At 38.8% G+C, this 22,370-nt stretch overlaps 1 protein-coding gene across 2 annotated transcripts in view; it reads right to left on the bottom strand.

Annotated features, from left to right (window-relative positions):
- Positions 1-22,370, bottom strand: part of col18a1a (collagen type XVIII alpha 1 chain a) — a 71,707-nt gene that overhangs the window by 11,645 nt on the left and 37,692 nt on the right. For both annotated transcript variants that reach the window (XM_088003207.1, XM_088003203.1), the window contains 13 exons: positions 15,648-16,189; positions 13,044-13,124; positions 11,423-11,494; positions 5,787-5,856; positions 3,106-3,221; positions 2,313-2,339; positions 1,287-1,484; positions 1,179-1,205; positions 1,043-1,105; positions 895-972; positions 771-821; positions 559-672; positions 292-354 (listed from right to left, as the gene is read on the bottom strand). In XM_088003207.1, coding sequence (XP_087859333.1) covers positions 292-354; positions 559-672; positions 771-821; positions 895-972; positions 1,043-1,105; positions 1,179-1,205; positions 1,287-1,484; positions 2,313-2,339; positions 3,106-3,221; positions 5,787-5,856; positions 11,423-11,494; positions 13,044-13,124; positions 15,648-16,189 — 1,502 coding nt within the window. The remainder of the gene's footprint in view (positions 1-291; positions 355-558; positions 673-770; positions 822-894; positions 973-1,042; positions 1,106-1,178; positions 1,206-1,286; positions 1,485-2,312; positions 2,340-3,105; positions 3,222-5,786; positions 5,857-11,422; positions 11,495-13,043; positions 13,125-15,647; positions 16,190-22,370) is intronic.

Genomic DNA, 22,370 nt, shown 5'->3' with positions numbered 1-22,370 from the left:
ATGAGACACAATTTCTGCAAAAGCACATCCTGAAAAGCTCTGCTAATCCACCTTGTTTGCTTTTTCCACTTTTCTTAAATTTTTTTTGTTGTATTGTTAGAAGGATGTTTGAGTAGGGGATTCGATCATTATCTACTATAATCAGTGGAAGAGATGGTTTGACAGATATCACGTGTTTTAATTAAAACTTTTAACTAAAAATCTATTTTCTACAGGCAGAATCAATGTTTGCTGCATATTAGATGGTGTTAGCATATAAGTGATAAATCATATGTTCCAGTAAATTGGTACCTTTTCGCCCCTGGGGCCAGGAGCTCCTGGAAGACCATCAGCACCAGGTAAACCAGGCAGACCCTAAAGCGCAAAAGATTTGGTTGTTGGAACTTGATTTTGGTTAAGTCATTCTATCATCAGCATAAGCAGGCAGTTTGTTAGCATGAAAACAAGAGAATGCAGACGAGTGAAATCCTGTTTTCAGTCGGAAAGCCTGCATCCACTCATCTGGATGCTCCTAGTTTCCTGCAGTGGGTTCCGATTGGAGTGGACTGTTCCACTTACAGGTTGGCCAGGTGCTCCATTTTTTCCCGGAGGCCCAAAAGCTCCAGAGTTCACGGACGTGCTTGATGAGGGAAGACCGGGAGGACCGGGGGGACCGGGGGGACCTGGAAGTCCCTGCATCAACAATTATAAAGATTAACAATATTTCCACCTCCAATAGATTCTGGTGTGACTGACGAGGACCAGAGAAGGCCGTTTCTGTTTGTTCTCACCCGAACGGAGACCAAATCGGGGAATCCAGAGGCCTCCATGTCCTCGAATGTCTGAAAGATTTGTTTTAGAATCAGCTGCAGAAAGCAGAAGGAAGTTTTTACCTCAGAGCAGGATGTGACTCACAGATCTGTATCCTGTACCCGGTGGTCCTGGAAGCCCTGGGGGGCCCCTGGGGCCGGGCTGGCCCTCTCCACGGTCGCCCTGTATGAACCCGCCTCGTTAGGACTTAAACTGAAACCCTTCAACAATCTGCAAACTGGGTTTATCTAACCTTCTCTCCTTTAGCTCCAGCGTCACCCGGAGTTCCTGGAAACCCTGGAGGTCCCTGAGGCCCCTATTTAAAAGACAAATATGATCTTCGGCCCCTGAAACGCTTTATTTTGAAAGAAAAAGCAGAAACTACATACAGTTTTTCCATCTTCACCGGGATCACCCTGCGGGAACAAAACAAAGAACACCTGAGTGACTTTCAGCGTCTCCAGAGAAGTCACACGTCTTCCTTCAGATCCACTCACTGGTTCTCCATCTTCTCCTGGTGGCCCCTGAGGACCTGCAGGTCCAGGCGGTCCGCGCGGCCCAGGAACCTTCGAAACAACTGACCCGTCTCGGTCAACTGAATACTGAGTTGCTGCTCCTGGAGATCCAGGGGGCCCAGGTGGTCCTGGAGGGCCTGGTTCACCCTTTGAACCCGAATATCCAAAACCTGCACTGCCCTGGAACAAAGGAAGGGTCCACATAATGACACTTCTATTAATACTTCTGATATAGAAATCAATAGATTAAGCGAATATTTAAAGAATGCCTCACCAAATTTAATATAAGAGCAGCTAATGACGATAACATGCTTGATTTCAATCAATAAGGCAAAAACATTTGCGTCTCCAGTTTCGTCAGCAGATTAACGGTTAGGTCAGATAGGCGAGCTGATGGCTAGGAGATGTGAATTGAAGCTTATTGTTTGAAAAGACATAATTTTCATGTCGCTGACTAAACATTTGCAAATCAGCAAAATAAAGAATTAGCCAAGAGTTGAAAAACAAATTGAACTAAAAAAAAATTACAAAAACAGCCATCTTAGACATATTCAGTGCCAGAGGGGGTTTTAGGGTTTTTATTTTTATAATTAAAAAAACAGTCTTAATTCAAAAAGGTAGCTTTAGCATATGAGAGACCGGGAAACGGTAAAGAACATGAAAAAATGAACTGAAAATAATAAACATTAATCAAAATTATCACAAAAATGACAATAAAAAAGAAAAGACTGCCTGGATATATTGGTCAGATTTCTCATTTAAGCCTTTCAGCGCTCAGGCTTGTACCAAACCGTTTACTGTTACACCCTCATATAAACAGGTTTATATCTTCATGTCAGGAAACTCAGAACTGTTCGTCTCTCTTCATATCAGATCAAAAACAAGAAGATTTCCTCTCTGAACGGATCTGTTCATCCTCTGACAAGTCGACAACGACGACTTTTTAATCTGTTTTGTTGCTTCATATTTTTAAACTAATTGGTAATCTGACAGACAGCTGTAACTTACCTTTGCTCCTTTTTCACCTGGTTCTCCCTGGAAATAAAACAGAAAAACAGTGGTATAAATTATAATCCAGTTTAAGAGTACAGTACAAATCGCTGTAAATGGGAAAATAAAAATGCGCTAAATAACTTTAGTAAAACTTCCTGTTTTTGTTGAGCAAATGGCAGGAAAATTCACCCAAACTTGAAGTTTTCCTTTTGTTTCCCTCAAAATATCTTAGTAAAATTAGAATAAGCTGCTGGGTTGGTGGTGTTGACTCGAGGGCTTCTAGCTCCCTCTAGTGTTGATTTGGTGTAACTCAACTACAAACTGCTTTGGAAGGGTTTTACTGATGATGTAAAAGCTAAAATGTAAATACAAATTGGAATATTGAATCAAATGAAATATTTTCTAAATATTAAATCACTTTAGTTGCTGTTTAGGTATGTTTATCGTGTCTTCCAATAACACATAATTACCAAGTGATATTTTCAAATTTCCTGTCCACTTTTAAACATTTTTTAAAGACGGTGGGCTGCTGGGTGACTGGCTCCTGCCACTGGGCTTAGCGTGTTTTCCTTGGGAAACCCCGAGGAAAGATTCTGCTGCTTTGATTTTTATAACAAAGTGAATCAGTTTTTTCGTTCTACACTTTGTGTTCTTGCCATTGAGAGGAATTTCAATATTATTTATTCCTGTACTAGTTTTGCTTGTTGACTTGTGTATGGAAAAGTTAAAAACTGGTGTAACTGCAACTCCGTATTTTTCCTCTGGAAGGTGATTTTGGATAAAAAATGCTCCGTTTTGTCTGGCCGACCTTTAGTCCGCGGATTCCCCCTTGGGAGCCGGAGCCTGCGTCTCCCTTCGGCCCCGTCGGGCCCCGATCTCCTTTCTCCCCTCTGTCGCCTTTTTCTCCTTTAGCAGCGACTGCACCTGGAAAGCATATCCACGGGACACATCCATTAACATCCTGATGAAAACCTCGGTAGATGATGAACAACCGCATCCCAGAGAAAAACAAACGATCCCTGATCCCAGAAGGAGAAAGGGAAGGAAGCAGGATTCCTGCTGTAATTCTGTCGTTTAGAGGCCAGGTGAAGTGGAGGTACATCTCCCACCTGCCTGCGATTTGACCCAATTTGACCCGACATGCTTGATATCCCGATAAATGAGTCACTTTCAGTAAGTAAGGTGTGAAACGCAGCCTGCTGCTCCAAGGAATGAATTCTGGAAACATGACTGAGGCTAAATGTCGGGTTATCAGCTACAGACGTCTCTGCAGCGTGAAATAAACTGATGCCACCTCTTGGCTTTAATGACCTACTTTAAAACATCAGTTCAGCCAAAATGGTTTTCAGAATCTTCCTCCATGCTGACCCTTTTTTTTCTTTAAATCAACATTTTAAAGTAGGCCAATATATATATATTTAAGCAGCTAACAGAATATTCCATTTTTGTGCTAACTTAGCCTGTGGTTAAGTTAGCAAAAGCATTGTTGGTTGTGGTGTCTCTGTTTCCTCTTGACAATGCCCCATATCAGTGGTGGGCACAGCTCCGCTAATCTGCTAAGGTGCTAATACTGGAGCTAACTTTTCACTTAGCGCTTTTGCTAACTTTGACAAAGCTTAGAGCACTTGGTTTTGCCTAAAGAGCTAACGTACTTGGCTGTTTGGTAAACTTTCAGTTGAGTAAAATTCTTTTGAATTTTAGTTATTGACCGTTAAGAATTCAAGCTGTTAGCCTTCATTCAAAATAAGAGCACATTTATGCTCTTATTTTGAAGGGAATAAAAGGTGTTTACTCTTTCCTTTAAGTCAAGACTAAAACCCACCTGTTTAGAGTTGCCTTTGATCAGTAGTAACTGGAATATTGCTCATCATATTTGCATTTGCTTGATGATGGCATTTGACAAAACGTGTTATTGCTTGTTTCGTAATTGGTGACTGTATGATGTTTATCTCATGTAAAGCACTTTGAATGCCGTGTTGTTGAAATGTGCTCTATAAATAATCTTGCGTAGTTGGACCAAAAGAGAACTTGCTTTTTTGTCCAACTACGCATTCACACCTCCTTAAACGAACCATACATTCAAGACACATGGACTGGAGTTGGATTAAAGCGGACCAAACAGGGCTGGTATGAATGTACCCTGAGCATCTAGAGTGGGAAAAAGGTAGAGAGGCATGAAAAAATGTTAGGTGTCATAAAATGTTCTTGGCAAGAGTGAAAATAAAGGTTTTCCAGGCAATAGTGAGACCAGAGATGTTTGGTTTAATGACAGAACCAATGAGGAAAAGACAGGAGGCAGAACTAGAGGCTGCAGATCCCAATCTGTTGAGGTTCTGTTTGGTAGTGACAAGCATGGATGGGACCAGGAATCATCAGAGGGACAGCTCATGGTAGATGCTTTGGAGACTGAGATGGCGTGGACATTTTCAGATGGTTATATCTGCAGAATGGGTGCTAAGGATGGAGGCGGGGCAGAGAGGAAGACCCAGAGAGACATTAATGGATGTGGAGAAACAGGAGATGAAGTCGGTGAGGACGAAGAGGACAGGACTAAGTGGAGACAAATGATTCACTGTAGCAAAAGAAGGATTTGAGCTTTTTCTTCTTTCTCTAAGCCTATCTTTATTTATTGCAGTACTCGTATTGTCCACTAGATGGAGACATTTATCAGTCAACGTGTTTTCATGCCCTCTGATCTCTCGGTTCCCTTTAAAGACCCAGAAACACAAAACGTTTCCGTCTGTCCCACAATGTGACTTGATGCTAAAGTTTATCTTTAGAGCCACAAATGTACTGTGGAGTATTAGGATCAGAATAAGAGATTTGTTCTGAAATTATGAGTATAAGTTCCTAATATTATGATGATTAACTAATTTTAGCAGAATAAGGGCACAGCATTACTAAAATGAATCAGTACCAAGGTATGAGTTCACATAATGCTCAGCATCATTATTTTTTTAATATAATTTTATATGTTATCATAAAATTGCTTAATTCTACTAATATTACGTTTCTATCCTGGTAATGTTACGTTTTTCTCCTATTATGACTTTATTCTAGCATCAGCACAACTCTTGAATTATGTCTATTGTTGTAATAATATGATTTTATTTTGGTAATATTCTGACTTTTTGTATTAGTTCAACTGAAGTTACTTGACTTTATTCTGGTAATAATAAAGTCAAGTAATTGACTTTATTATTACTAGTATTACTGCAACTGTATTCTCCTGCTATCACGAGTATGAGTCGTAGTATTTTTGTAATTTTGACTTTTTTCCTGTAATTGTTTTTTTTCTTAGCCTAACCCTAGTTTTCCGTCGTGTTTACATCTCCAAAAGTGAGAATCCTGAAGTTCTTTAACAATAACTGACAGGAAACAGCAGATCCAACAGGGTTAAACGTGAAATGTTCTGATTTTATACAAAAATGTAATTGATCCAGTGTGAAAAAACATAAAAGTAAATGAAGAAATGATGTGAAATGTTACCCGTTTGTGCCATCTGCGCTGGCCGCTCCAGCGGCGGCTGTTGGATTGGAGGAAGAGACTCATCGGCTGTCTGCAGAGAAACAGCAGATCCCAATTTAAATTTAAAACCTGCAGTGATTTTGCTCCATTTTCTCCATCTGTACCTCCCACTGAGAAAAGCTTTTATAAACAACGCTGCATCATGGGAAAGAGTTTCTCCCTGTAAACATTAATCACAAGCCCAAATGAGTCATGTTCTGCAAACTGCTTTAATGTTGGGAGACTGGAAGTGAGTTCTTCTTGTACAAACGATCCCAAGCTTCTCACAACACAGTGTGCCGCCTGTTTTCATTCATTTGCGGCTAATTTACTCTGCATATTTTGCACAGCTTTACTTTTACCTAGCTGAGGCTGTGAAGGTGAAGACATCAGATACTAGAATAAAACCTCAAATATAGAGAAAGTTAACATCTTCATTAGATTTTTATTCTTTACAATTAAGCTGAAAAACAAACAAATCCTTTGCAGAAAACATGCAAAATGTGGAAAAAATATGATTTTAATGCTTTACTGAAGCATCCTTTGGTTCATTTTTAGCATTCATTCTTTTTATTTGGAGTTTTTCTTCTGAAGTCAGATTTCCCACTCCGACCATCTCTGGTTACGACTTGTAAGGTCAACTTAACATTTCAGTATGGCCGCTACTCACATCAATGGTAATAAGCTGTGGCAGAAGAAAGACAGAGAGTGGGGCTAAAATCAGTTACATGTAGCGCCTGCAACTCTAAACTGAACAATTTGAAAATGATGTTTGCTTAGAGAAAGTAAACCTTGAGATGGTTAGTAAGAGATACTGTTAGCTCTAGACAATTGTATTAGCTGTAGCTAATGGTGTTAGAAATAACTAATGGTGTTAGCTCTATCTAACGGTGTTAGCTCTAGCTCATAGTGTTAGCGCTAGCTAACAGTATTAACTCTAGTTAGTAGCGTTAGCTATAGCTAATGGTGTTAGAAATAACTAATGGTGTTAGCTCTACCTATCGGTGTTAGCTCTAGCTCATAGTGTTAGCTCTTGCTAACAGTATTAACTCTAGTTAGTAGCATTAGTTCTAGCTAATAGTGTTAGAAATAACTAATGGTGTTAGCTCTACCTAAAGGTGTTAGCATTAGCTTCCACCACCTTGACTTGTTTTTCTACGTTTTTTCTTTTGTTAGTAGAATAATGTAGGATATTTGTCCCATAAAGGAGTTTAAAGATAAATCCTTGTGCTTCTCCATAATAAAACCTGGCATCTTAAAGAATATAGTTGCTTTTAACAAGTATAATTCTTTGGCCTCTCATAGCTCTGTGTGAGTAGAATGATTAAAAATGCATTTGGAAATTTGTCAAATTAAAGTCAGCAATATGTTTCATGACTTGTTTGCCACAAATGATTTGTAATTTTTCAGAGAAATCATCTGGAACATAAAAAAGGCAGCGGCGTTATGAATGTTGTAATGCTTGAAACAGTTTCGGTGTGATTTGTTTTCCCTTTGATTCTGCTCGCACCGCAGAGCATATCCGTCATAACGTGTGGATTGTTTGAGTCGTTTGGCTCCTGTTTACTCTCTGAAATCACTCTGTGGTCGCTCCAGTCAGCCAGCCTATAAACGCATCAGGCCTGAGAGAGGAAATGAGAACAACAGAAGCAGATTTCTTCACTTTGTTTCTGAAAACCTCAGATTGTTCCCTGTGGGATGAAGACGGGAGCGTGTAAAAACATTCAGGAGGCGGAGGAAATGAGGACCACCCGCAGGTTTGATGTGATGATAATTAACTGTATTTCTCAGCAGGGAAACATCCTCCGCTCTCTGTTGCACGGCATTGATTGACCTGAGAATCCTTGCAATTTCAACTTGATTTATGGATTATTGTGATAAAGAATGGCCTGATCGCTTAAACCATCCGTCATGGCTGCTAACGACAGGTTGCTTAGCGTTGATGGATTTCTAGTCAGTGAAGATATTGTGCCTCCACAGCCGCTAACACGGGGTTAGCTCAGTGTTTGCCCTCTGGAGAATGGAAACACTGCAAAAACACAAAATGTTACCAAGTATCTTTGGTCTAGTTTCTGGTGTAAACATTTTGGTGCACTTGAAATAAGACAGAACTAACTTACAAGGTAGTTTTCAGATTATTTTAATTCAATAATAAAAAAGTAGTCACTCCATTACTTCAACATTTTCCCTTAAGTGAAATAATTTGCCAGTGGAAGTAGTCATTTTTTCATCAAAATTAATGAATTATTGACTTAAAATAAGCTCCTGTTTCTTGTTGAAAAGAATCTTGTAAATTAGTTTTTACACTAGAAACTAGACCAAAAATACTTGGTAAAATTTGTTGTTTTGTACAGTGAAGGCCTGTTAAAATATTGGTCCAGACGTTTAGAAAATGTGGCACCAGAGGTTTGCATTGTTTTGTTTAACTCAAGCATTAAACCAGTCAGAGAATGGAGCTCTTTTGGGTGAGGACAGATTTCAGTCGTCTCCTGTAACATTTTCCAAGGTTGGGACAGACGAGAGGAGCTATTTCCATCAGTTTGACCAAGAAAGTGAACTCTGGTTCGCCTACAAATCTCGGTTTTGGTTTGGTTGAACTCTGGTGTGGCTCGAATGCATGTGGACACCAAGCAGACCGGCTCCAAAAAAGGAAGTGGACTACAGTGCAGGAGCAGTCGGGGTAAATACAACCAAAACAAACATCCTAGCCTAGCACTAGCGGGCAAAATGGGTCCTAGTCCGGCCTTGTTCCTGTTACTCACTCATGGCTTCAGCAGTAGACAGTTTATATGAGGAGCTCAGGACTTCTGAGGACCGTAATTGTTACACTGAAGATTATTTAAAAAGTATTTCTTAAAGGTGACCGATTATGTTTCATACAAAACATGTTAACATGTTACTTGCCTTGTCCAGCAACCATTGGACAGAGCATACAGCAGTAAAACTAGCTGACCAAACGTGCTGGAGCTCAGCACTGGACGGAATTCTGCTGGGGTTGCTAGGTAACGGGACGGAATGCCACTGGGAATGGCAGGTAACCAGACGGAACTCCACTGGGGTTGCTAGGTAACGGTGGAATGTGACTAAATAATCAAACTCAATTTTCCTGACACCACAAAACATTAACTTTTTGTCAAAAACAGCTGACTTTTTTTCAGCACTTGGACTTAACTGTTTTTAGGAGCAGTTGAGACCCAAATGGAAGCAAAAATGTGCAAAATGTGAATTGTGGATAATAGGTCCCCTTTAACACTGGATTTCATTCCCATCTCTTTACAAGATGTTCTGTAAAAGTAGCAGCAATCGTTAAACCTGAAACCTGATGCCTAACGGGGGGAGCTTGATCTGGCAGTGACCCATTAAAGACCTGCTCTGCCATCCATCCATCACGGTGGATTCCAGGAAGACAGAATGGAAAGTCGCCTGGACTTGCCTCTTAATTGCAAGGGTTGGACGAGCGGGCAGAGGATGAGACGGGACGTGTGAACAGATCCTCATCAGATGGAAAAACATTGGCAGGTGGACATTAAAACGCCAGCTGTTTCCCCAAACATGACATTTTCATACAACATGCTGATTAATAAATGTCTGGAGGAACAAAAGAGAAAAAAAAATCCTCGTAAAAGTTGCTGAAGACGAGACTTCCGAAATGAACTACCTGACCTCAACCTCAAACTCCACTTTGTTGGTTCCTGAAGGCACGTTGATGGGGAAACCAGTGGAAATACCAACGCCTGGAGGCGGCGGGAAGCCTCCGACTTGGATCGGATCGGATCCAAATTGACATCTGGTTTTCTGACTCCTCTGTAACTGTAAAAGCGCTGCGCTCACTTGAACTGGCTGGAAGCTGCAGCACATCTTAGCCTTGGTGTCAAAATGCAAGGGATAGAAAGCAGAAAGAGGAAAGCTGAGGAGATAAAGAGAAGAAGAAGTGGATAAACTCCCTGAAAGTGACGTGACAGCGTGAAGAATGCTGGACACGGCCACTTCTAGCTTTATTGGGGCCCCTGGGTTATCCAACTACAATGAAGAGATTCATAATCCTTTAGATGGTCCATAATCTATTACATTTTGCAAGCCAGACAGTTAAAATTACAAACCTAAATTAAACTGAACTATGTAAACTATAATACAAAGAAAAGAGCAATACTTTATACGTCAATAAAAAAATACAGATTTTAAGTGTTTATAAAAACTCTTGATAGAATCCGAATAAATAGATCTGGAGTTATATTCATGACAGAATAAGCACAGTGTGACGTCACGCCCCACATCTCCCTGCTGGAGGGCAAAAACCTTCTCACCGATGATGACCATCTTCGGATCTAGCTGTCAATTTGTCAACATAACACACTAAATCTTAAATGTATGTGTGATATGTAAGAGAAAGTGCTTTGCTACTAGTTGTCAACACTACAACTAGATAACAAGATCAGAAAAAAGTTTTAAACAAAAAAAAAAAAGGTGAGTGAGAGGGAAGTAAGTCAGCTATCCATCAGCTAGCTTGACTTTGACAACCTTAACATGTAGATGTGCTGTGGAATACGATCTGTTTTAGTCATGTTCAAAAAATTAAAAACTAAGAAACTAAGGAGGCCCACATACAAAACTCTGACAGATCATCAGTAGAGCAGGTTTCTAAATGAACTAATCAACCATCGCAGTGTTAGATTAGCTAATGGCAGCGGTAGCTAATCTACCACAGCGATCACTTATTAGTAATCATATTATAAATATCAAACCTGAAAATTTGAACGTGTAATGAATCAAATGTTCTGTTTGTGTGGGAAATGTTTGCATGTAATTTTTGGTTTTGAATCCTGATATGTTAGTGGAGCTGTTGTCAGTCAATTGCTATGGAAACGGGCCTGTGTGTAGCATAGCTGATGCAGAGAGTTGTGGTTTTGAGTTGTTCTTCAATGGTTTTTCTGCGTTTCCCCCCTTGCTGTGGCGCACTTCACTTCACTAAACTTTATCTTCAGGTTTCATTTTAAGACTCGTTAGAATGGATTATGACGGGAATTTTTGGCGCTATCTGTCAAAATGACAGACATGAAGAAACTCCAGCAGAGTTAATTTTTGGAGTTAATGTCTGCCTTATCTTTCATTTTTACTCAAATAAAAGATGTAATAAATATGAGATTGCAACAGACAAAGACAGGACATCTTAATTTTCCTCAGATGAAGCTGAACATCTCAGGAAGGAGCAGTTGCCGAGTTAGCATAAATCAAGAAACATCCCTGATCTGGGGAGTTTGAGGGAAGTTTTAGAAGAAAATTCCAGTTCCTAAAACTTCCTGAATGAAAAAATCCAGACGAAGCTCGATTTCCAGGCATCAGCTCTGCAGTTTTTAATCTTCCCTCAGGGATGAGTGTTTATCCACTTAAACAGAGTAACTCGAGGCTTTGCTGAAACATAAAACACAGCTCTGCTCTTCACATTTTATGTCTAAGAAATACAGGCATGGCTGGGTGAACTGACGGATTTCCCCCTTTGCAGCAAAGTGCTTTCATGTAATCCCTCCTAACATCCGAAGATTAATTTTTAAACTGAATCTTTCAGGATAATAATTCAGTTTAAACAGAAAAATAGGAGTCAGAAAATCACGTTTTCATACCGTCTGTTGAGGTTTCTCACTGAAAGATTTTGGCCGTCTGGTTTCTTCGTAGCCACTTCCTTCTCCTGAAGCCTGAGGAGACCAATGGGAAAAAAACATTATAGATGTTTTTAATCTAAACATTGAAACTCTGTTAATTTATCATTAACTCACTAAAAAGTAAACTTATAATAGCCGATGCAGATAATTAATTCAATGTGTATTCAATTATTTAATGGTTTCTGTTCCTGGGCTTCAACACTATGAAGTGTGAACTTTGATGGTCGAGTTTGACATGATGACGCTTTTTAATAATTTAATGACATATTTAATAAATTAATTGTCTGTTGGGCATTTAATTAATTACTTTATGATACACTTCATTAATACTTTAATGACTTATTTATTGATGAGATTTTGTCCCTTTTGAGCTTCCATAACAATGTGGACTGACAAGACAAAAGTGGAACTTCTTTGGAATGTTCAATGCTTTACATCTGGTGTGAAACTAACCCAGCATTTCAGAAACAGAACACCAGACTTAAATATTTATTCCTTTATATATTGGCATTATTATTATTATTATTATTATTATTTAATTTTGTTCCTCCATACAATTTACTTTTAAGATGTTTTTAGGTGAATGTTGAATATTTTTCTGCAGTGAAAAACTTTTTTTTTTCTGATGTTAAAATTTATTTTATCATCTTTCTCAATTACATATTTAATTTTGTCCCTTTTTGGCTCTCCATACTGATCATTTTGTAAAAAGTATTATTTCGCTAACTGAACTTTTTCTCTAGTCTTTACTTTATTTCTTAATGACAATTTGTCACCTTCCTAAAATAATGAAGTCATTTTTTACCAAGGTTATTTTTGTTTGTTTTTTTTTTTTCTGGCTAAATCATCTTTTGGGAAAAAATGACCTGGGCTGTTATTTTACAAAGATGACTATGTTATTTAATTTTTGTCCCTTTTGTCCCTCTAGACAGATAATTATATGAATATGAATTATTTGTTTAGATTGAGAAACTTCTACATTTTTCTAAATTACATATTTAATTTAGTCCCTTTTTTCTCTCCATACTTATTTTTAAGATGTTATTTAGGTGGATGTGAAGTTTTTAATTTTGTCACATTTTTCTTTTTTAATCATATTTTTTCTGTTACCAAAATTGATTTGATTCCTTAATGACATATTTTTTTGTTTTGTCTGTTTTTACAGATTATTTTTAAGATGTTTTAAGTAAATGTGAATAGAAAAACAGAATTTTATTTTTCCTGCTATTAAAATTTATATGATGATCTGAAACATTTTAATATGACAAGGAATATCACCCAAAAACCAAGAAATTATATAGTATATAAGTAAAAAAAATAATTTGAACCCAGGAAAATATGAGATGATTATAAACATTATTGGCAAATTTGAAAAGATGAACTGAATAAATCTAAAATGTTGCCACCAAGTTCAGGTTAAGCTGCAGCAGATGGTCGTTTTAACACGATTACATCAACAGAAAGATTTCTTTTGAGCAGACATACCTTCCTTAACCTTGTGAAATAAAATATGTAGCATTCCTGCAGAAAATGAAGCGCATACAGCCGTTGATCTGCAGAAATGCGATTATTCGTCACTCACCATATCAGAGTCGTCATCCTCCTCGCAGAACCGCGCTGCGGCGCTGGGGTCTCCCACCACCCGCAGCTCGCTGATGGCACCCTGAAACACACACACACACCGCCGCTGTTTGATCTTCAACGACACGTATAATCACACACACGTTCCTCCGGACATATAAACAGGGATGTTTGTCGTTGCCGTGGGTTTCCTGACATTCCCAAGGAATTCCCCCCTGTCAGTGGCTCCATTGAATCGTCTGTTTGTGTGAAGTTTTGCTATCTGTTCCTCAAACATCCAATCTGCTGGAAGACCTCACACTCGCAGCAGCAGGCGAGTCTTCTCTATCAATGAGCCATTAGTCTGTGGAAGAGCTTTCTTTGCAGCCATGTTTGAAGTTGACCGTTTAGGATGTCCAGAGTGAATCATTAAAGGGATTTTACATGAACTGCGTTTGAACTCTCTCATCTTAATGTTTCCAACGTTCAGATGACCCGGCTCCTTTCATCAGATCTCCTGCATCAGATCTTCAACATAAATCTTCAGATTTGCCTCATGAAAAGGTTTAAACAGTCAATGTGGCACATTCACTGGATTTTAATGGAAGCCATATTTAATATATGTTGTAAACATAAGGATGAAGGCCAAACATAATCCAATTAGGACAAAAAATAAATCTGCACAACTGACAGATTTGGGAACTTTTAGAATCAACAAATAAAGTTTAAGCCTCCTTTAAATGAATGAAATATTCCCACGTTTTCTGTTTTAAAAACAATCCAGGCTTTTCCAGACTTTCATTTTCATATGTTATTTTTGGACCTGTAAATGATAACATTGCATATAATTTGGTGGGACTATTTTTTTTATGAAGTTTAGTATGTAATAAAGCAATAATGATAAAAAAGAATATCACCTAACTCCAGGCTGACCATGATAAATATAAACCATTCATGTTTGAGTGTGTGTGTGTACTTGTTTATGTTGCTTTGCTAGGACCTGGTATATTTACATACCTTAAGAGGACTGAAGGCCTTGCGGGGACCAAACTACGGTCCTTTTTTATGGTTTTTATGCTTGGTGTGAATTAAGTTTAGGTTAAAGTTGGTGTTAAGGTTAAACATAAGTGCTGTTGGAACAGACTTTGTACCAAAATCACCTCATAATGTCAAAAAACAGCCTAGTCTTTTTTTAAATTTGCACTTTTTTTCTCATACTGACCTATACTTTAGCTTTTAGACAGGCTAAAAACTAATTCTATTTATTTTCATGCCTTTCAAGACAGTGAATGTTTATAGATATTCTAATTAGTCAGAAGAATTAAGCCAAGTAATGCATAAAGTTTGCAAAACAGCAAATGTTATGCTGTTTTGCAATAAACAGTATAAAATTTGTTTGTTTTGCAATAAATAGTATACAATTTGCTTTATGCTGTTTTAAAACAAATTTCTAAATTGGCACTTTAAAATCTGTCCAGAAAAGTTAACCTATGAGAATGTAAGTGCACTAAACATTAGCAACATTGCTAAATGAAAAGTTAGCTCCAATATTAGCACACTAGTGGAAGTCTGTCCACCATTCATCCATCTGTCCAACCATTTACTCATCCAATCATTTGGTAAGCAAGCCATCCATCCATAAGTTTGTCCATCCTCTGCAGGAATATCTGTATTGAGTAAGGAGTCTGGAAAAGTCTGGAATTTTGGCATGAAAAATGTTCAGAAACTTTTACCGTAGAATGAAGACATTGAAAACATGTCTGTAAAACTGCTTAGTAAATATTAAGTGAATAATAACAGAGCATCTTATCTGAAGCAGTGGAGCCCAACTGCTGAGGTCTGCATTTGTAGTTGGAATACATGTCAGCTGAGTGATGGTAATAAGATTAAAACCTGGAGCTTTGAAAGGCAGGGGGATACAGGCGCATGTTTGGTGTCGACCTGTTTCAGAATAATGGATCACATGAGAGTCATCAGATTCACATATTTATTATGGCAACAAGAAATCAAAAAAGTTCAGTCTCATCACTGCAGGAATTGTATTAGATCCTATTCCAGCTTTGGTCTAATGCGGCATTCAGACCGAATGCGATTTGAGCGACAGGGGCGTCAGGTTTACATGCAGTCTTTATGTTGACACGCGCATTTTGTGCGTACCGAGCATTTGATACTCATCCGACGAAGGAGTTTTAAAATCTAACTTTTCCCGCTGGATCTGGAGCATCAAGCAATCAAAAAGACTTCTCTATGTGGCGTAGTGGCCTGTAGGTGGTGTCCTACCAGGAGATGCAGGCAGCGTTACGCGTTAGCAGGTTGTTAAACTGGCCTCTGATGAGACAAAAATAGTCCTGATAGAAACTCTTGACAGTGCCAAGCTAGGTTGTGGGACTCGCCAAACTCTCAACACCTGAATTGTCTGGTGAATTCAAACACGATGCAGAGACTCCCAGTGACATACTCTTAATTTCAGTAAATAAAGCCAAGATGCTCTCTTAATATTTCATTCACCATTGTACAAAGTTACCGGGAGAGGAAATACAATAGCCTAATTAAAGAGGCTCCTGTGTGCATGCCATTTGACAAGAGTCTTGACCAAAATGTCAAGCATTGGACATGTTTTACCAACCTTAAATTTGTCAGGATGCTCCCCTCCAGCCTGGCCCACGAACACCCCAGACCCCGATTCCAGCTCTAGCTCCCCCGCCGATCGCTCCATCCGCATCACCTGCGGCTCCACGTCACAGTTCAGGTACAGCATGGCTTTGTCATCCTTCACAGCAACAGCGAAGCGGTTCCAGGCGTTCGTCATGGACGGCACTCGGAACCTGGCTGCCTCTTTGGACTGTCTGGTGCCAGCCTCGCTGTAGAACAAAATGACGTTCTGCTCCGAGCCCTGAACGGCCGACAGCTTGACGCCAAGGTGCATGACCTGCTGCGAGGAGTCAGTGATGGAGAAGACGATGCCGCCGTCATCGGAGGTGGGCTTCAGGCTGAAGATGAGGGCAAAGTTCCTGTAGAAGGGGCTGGGGAAGTGGGCGCGGGCCAGCTGGCCCGTGGCGGACTCTGGGCCGAACAGGTAGGCGGGGCTGTTGTCCGGGCCATCCACCTCCGGGATCTTCTCTGGAGGAGGATCGCCGATCAGCTGCAGCAGCGTCACGCCACTGTCTTCTGGAAAATACAAACAGGAAGTCAGTCTGGAGTCTGATCGGACATAATGCAACTTTATACTGCTGATATTACCACTTTATTCTGGATTATTACGACTTTATACTGGATTATTATGACTTTATTCTGGATTATTACGATTTTCTTCTGGATTATTACAGCTTTTTTGGGGCACTACATTTTTCTCATGTCATCACAACTTTGTCTTATGACCTTTTTTCTATTATAAATTTTTGTTCATATTACTATATTCTCCTAATCTTATGGTTTTATTGTCATTATTACCACTTTATTCTAGTAATATAGCTTTAATTTTATTATGACTTTGTTCTAATTATAATGTGGTTTTATTGTCATAACAGTATGACTATTCCAGGGTTCCCCCCAATGTGTTATAAGCCTGGAGAGCCACTAGGCTTTACTTGACCCCCCACGAGGCTAAGCATCCTTTTTAAATTTATTTTAATACACCAGTAATAGTGACAGCAAAGAGTTAAGCTATGTTTATATATAATAAAACATCAGCAACCTTTAGCAGACGATTATCTAGTTAAAAAAAGATTGACATTTTATTCTACATACAAAACCTACAGAAAGACTAGTTTTATTAAGTGCACTACTATATTTTCTTTGTTGTTGATGTTTTATTTCCACAATTTTGTCATTTTTTTACATTTTTAACACAAAAACACAGTGGGGCAATTGGTGGACTTCGATAGCACTCCTACCACCAGGCTTAGCTAGTTTTCTGAGGGAAAACCTGTATTATCTTATTATTAATCTTGTATAATTACGACTTTTTTGTTGCATCACTTTTTTCTAATTTTATTACAAATTTTCTTGGAGTTAGCAATTTATTCTCATAATAATGACTTTAATATGGTATACTATTTTTCTCGTATTATGATGGTATTCTTGTGTAACCGCCTTTTTCTGGTAATTTTATGACTATTGACATATTTCTATGACTTCATTCTCGTATAACTTTATTCTGGTAATATTGCGACTTTAATCACGTATTATTACTTTTTATATATTTTTAAACCATTATTCTTGTAATATTCTGACTCTAATCTCTTTTTTGTTGAACCACTTTTTTTAATTTTACAACTATATTGTAATATTCTGACTAATCTCATATTATGACTTTATCTTCACACGAGTTTTCTCTCATTATTTTGTGACTTCACTGAGACGCCATTGTCTGGAGAACAGAAACAGGAAGTGAGTTTGTTGGCCCAATCGGACCGGGTTTGTGTTAGAGAGGAGGGCTGCATGGCAGAGTTTGGTGTTAGACCACAAACTGTACGGCTGCGGGTTGAGGACGAATCACAAAAGCAACACAAACAACATTTATTAAAAAGAATCACAGACAAATCGCTCATTATACTTTAGAAAACAAAATGCAGAAACAGAGCTGAAATCTAAATGAACCATCAGAAAAATGGCAAAATGATGTAAAAATTAACACATCCATCTGGTTTCACACACAATGAAGATCTGAGTGATTGGAAATTATGAACTGAAGCCACATTTAAAGTCGTAAAGTTGGACCAAGGAAACTGAGTTTCACTTCTGTTTGTGAGTGCAATATAACAAAGTATGAAAAAGTTAAAAGTCAATTTTCTACTACAGACTTCTGCATTTAGCCAAATATAATGGATGGGTTTTCCAAAAGTCTGTTTTGGGTAAAAACTCGCTACATGTTTGTGGCATGAAAAAATAAAAATAAAGACAAGACCAAAAACAAAAGGCCAACTAAATGCTAACTCTGCTTAAGAAGATAAACTTTCCACAGAAAATCTCACTCTAAAAAAAATCACAGAAAAAGCCCAATTTGTACCATGTGGGCCACACAAAACTAATTCAGGGGCCACAAATGGCCCCCAAACCGCACTTTGAACAGCCCAGGTGTAAAAGGTTGGTGGATATTTATTCTTTTACACCTGGACTCTAAGAGCCATTCCTGACTCATTAAACTACAGAAATAAACTGTTCCCCTTTCTTCTAAATGATGTTTTTCCTGTACTGAGGGGAAAAGCAGAGAAATTACTGTTTTTGGACCGTTTTCGGATCGCGTGTGACGTATTTTTGGAGCTTTGAAGACGTGTTTCGGTTTCACCACCTGGCGGGAAATGAGTGTCTGCGTCGCTGCGTTCAAAGCCGCCCCGCAGCCACCAGAGCAGGAGATCGGCGACTCGGCTGTTGGCTTTGTTCAGACGTAAAACGCTCAGCTGGAGCCCGGATCGTCCTCTCTGCTGTGAAACCGTAAACATCAGCTGCGATCTGTCCGAGGAATAAAGACGCTTTGATTTGAGTCGGAGCTGACAGAGAGGCCAGTCAGGACGGCGATAAAAATCCTTCCCGCTACGCAGATGTTCTCCGCTCCATGTTTGGCTGCTGAGGGACATGATTGTACTGCGTCCCGATTTAAATACACTAAAAAACATTACAATGAATTCATCTTGTCACATTGGAAAAAGTGCTGCAGATCTGAAACAGAGCTTTGGAGATGTTTTTACCGCTTTTACCATCGTGGTCGCCATGAATGTGACAGTGACTTCGGTCGCTGTCCAGCATTCTTTGTCCCAGTAGGTTTAAACTTTATAAATATCGCCATGACCTTAAATATCATGATGGCGCATTAGAGCCAGGTTAAGAAAATAAAGTCACATTATAAGAGTCGAAATAATAAGAGAAATGTTGTTCAACAGTAGTTATATTATCTAAATGAAGTCCTAATACGAGAATAAAGTCATTATCTGAATAAAGTTGTAAAATTACCAGAAAGGTTACCAAAAAGTCAAAAATATAATGTTGTATGACAGTAAAGTTATATTGCTAGAATAAAGTCATACTAATATTCAGTTGTATTATCTGAAAATAGTCATAATACAAGAATAAAGTTATAATATTCCCTAAATAATACAAGAATCTTTTTAAAATGTGCTGTGAAAAAATCTGTCGAGAGAAATTTTCTGCAAATTTTCCAATTCTGTGGAATTTAATTTGGAGTTAAATTCCACAGAAAAATCCAGGAATAGCTGCAGGTTCACGGCTCTGGTGGACTTAACTGGTGTTTATTCTGTATTTATGTTTAAATCTTCCACCACACTGGAAATGTGCAGAAGCCACAGTTTTGATACTTTTCTCTGTTTTGTGTTTTTAACAACCACTGACATTAAATTTATTATTTATTAAAATGTTATTATCACAACTGGAGAGCCTAATCGAATCATGTTCTATATTTATGTCTTTTAGAAATATGGTGATATTTTTGCACCTCTACCGGCTGAAACTACTGAAATCTGAAATGCATTTATTTTAATTCAACTACTAAGCGTAGGAAACATGAACATGTAAACGGAGAAACAGAAAATGAATTACAAGATCATCCAAGAGTTGGTTGATGCTGCTTTGGTGCTGGCTTGCTGATTCGCCGTATTGCTAATTATCAATATCTCATCTTGACAAACGTCTTGTAAAAATATCCACTTGAGTGGTTTGAATGCGGTCCAGGTTCAGAGGCATTCAGGTTCGCCTCGCCTGCTGTATGAATGGCAGCCAACAATAAACAGTCATTTGCAGCGAGCAGAGCAGATGTTTGCTCAGATAAACTCAGAATGGGAGACCTGCAGAGTCCCACACGTCCTCACACGTCTCAGCTTCCCATGAGCTCATTCAGGACGGACGTTTGGAAAACTGCAAAAACTGATTGTAGTTCGGCTCTTAAACGCAGCATCAAAAACAGAGAACATCCAAAACTTTTCATGCTTTGAGTAATCCAGAGGATTCCCGTCTCCTCTCTCCCAACTCTTTCTTCTACAGTTCACACTTGTAATTAACTTTAATACTTCTACCAAAACATCATATTTGGATCTTGTTGGAAACTTTCTAAACCTGTCATTAGAGGCAGCATCGCTCCTGCAGAACAGATGTGCTCTCCTTTTACATGCAGGTTGGCAAAAAGAGACAAAATGTTTCCATGAATCTGTAATTCTCGTAATTTTCCAGATGCTGCAATTAGAAAATTTCAACCAGTTTGCACAAGAATTTGCAACAGAATCTGGTTCGATGAACGTGCAAACCTGCTAGCAACACAAAAGTATCATCATTAGCATTTTAAGTGCAATCTGAATTCAGGTCCCCATAATGGCTGCTGTTGAACAATGGCAGCTTCAAGGTCAGCTGAGCACCAAAAATAAAAGAGCTGCTGATGAAAGGAGCTGCTGGGTTTATGGTGACAGTTTGTCTTGTCAGGCAGGCTGCCTACCAACCAGGAAAGCAGCTCTTTGTCTCTAAGCGGCATTCCAGCACGGAGCGCCGCAGGTCGCGATGTCCCGTTGGCGAAGCGGCCCATACGTTGGGACGCCATGCACCGCTTTGGGAAATCAGGTCTGGTGGTAAGCTAGCAGGAGAAAAGACCTCAGTGTTTTATCTGAGAGTTTAAAGTTACGTTCAAGTCCGACACAAATCGGATTTGAATCTGAGCGGTCCGATTCCGGTCTTTTCACCAAAAGAAGAAAAAAATCTACATTGAAAGATGATGTTCTATTTTTAAAATGGATACCGAAGTATAAATTCACAAGATCCTCAATATTTCTCTTTTTATTTCATTATTGTTTTGTGCAGAAGTTATAAGGTTACCACTTCATTCTGATAATATTATGACTTTAGTCTGGTATTATTATGATCTTCATTCATGAATTATTACTTTACTCTTGTATTATAACTTTGTCTCCAATTATGACTTTATTTCCATAATATTGTGTTTATTCTTGCATTTTTTGTTCATTGTCACAAAACTTTATTCTCATAATAATATGAGACAGTAGTAATACAAGAATAGTTGTAATATTAGTGGTATAACTATTCTTGTCATATTAGTGTGTTATTATGAACAGATGTGCATACAAAGATTTTTTAATCATATCAAAATGTAAACCATTTTGTGCAGTTTTAGCTTGTTCTCTCAGCAAATTGCCCTTTTTCTGTATGATTAATCAGTTACGAAATTAGTTGACGGTTATTTCATTAATAGATAAATCACATTTAATCCAGTTAATCATTTCAGCCATAATTACATCTCTTGTATGCAGTTCTCTAAACTACATTCAGCATAACTTCCTTTCAATGTCATTTCAATACATTTGTCAAATCAAAAAAGAAAACAAAGGCTGAATCTACACATAGGAAGGAGAATCTTTTTCTAAAAGGGGTTGTTGTTCCTATAATCCACATATTTCCTTAAATATATGTAGTTTTGAAGTTAAGAGTGAAGTGAAAATGCTGGACAGCTCTCAGCCATAATTGAAAACTCAACGAGAGCCAAGTCAGAGTGAATCCCTGCCAAGAGCCGCCATGAACAACTCAACTCAGACGAAACATCATGCAACTAATCAGTCGGGTCACTAAAAACAGACGAAACAAAGACTATAGATGCAACCCGAATATGTCAATTAAGGATGAGAAATATGGTTTCCCCCCAGGACATCGTCTCAAACCCTCTGGGATAAATTGCAGTTGACCTTTAGACCCTGATATGAATGACTGCTCATCTTTCAAGGAAGAGGCCGGTAACCATGGAAAAACGTAATTAAAGGAGTTGTTGAGCCCTAACAATCCTGACCCCCAACGGTGATGGGATCACGCCTGATGGGAGTTGCACCAAAAAGTCCACAACTGCCTCACAGTATCCTGAAAATACACGGTTCCAGGTCACAGCTCGGCGAGCCAGCCAGGAGAGAGAAACACATCCGTGGATCATCATAATCAAGATGAAGATGGAAGGTCAGAGAACGCCTCAGCGGGCGGACACCATGAAGAAGTCATGAGACTAATAACGAAGGGTGGGAGGGAAACATTAACAGACTATTGTAGCAGATTATCTTAAGTTTTTACTGAAATCAAGGTAAAATAGCTTAATATTCATCAGAGGTTAGACGCTTCAGAACCTCCTACAGTTAACAAAAATCACGCACACCTCCTCTTTGGTTAACGGTTTATTAAGGCTTTCTCTCTCTTCGACATCTCCAGCTGCTCTGGTTCTCTTTCTCACTGCACTGTCAAACCAACCAAACCCTTTGAAAAACCTGTTCCCCTCCTCGCCTGTGGGGGCGCTGCAGCAAGAACCACTGAATAAAATGACAACAAAAACTGAGCGCAATTTCCTTCTTTATGAAAT

This window comes from Poecilia mexicana, unplaced genomic scaffold, assembly GCF_051168715.1.
Source record: "Poecilia mexicana isolate PSO_F unplaced genomic scaffold, ASM5116871v1 scaffold_2, whole genome shotgun sequence".
Lineage (NCBI taxonomy): Eukaryota > Metazoa > Chordata > Actinopteri > Cyprinodontiformes > Poeciliidae > Poecilia > Poecilia mexicana.
This window is presented reverse-complemented; position numbering and strand designations above follow the sequence as displayed.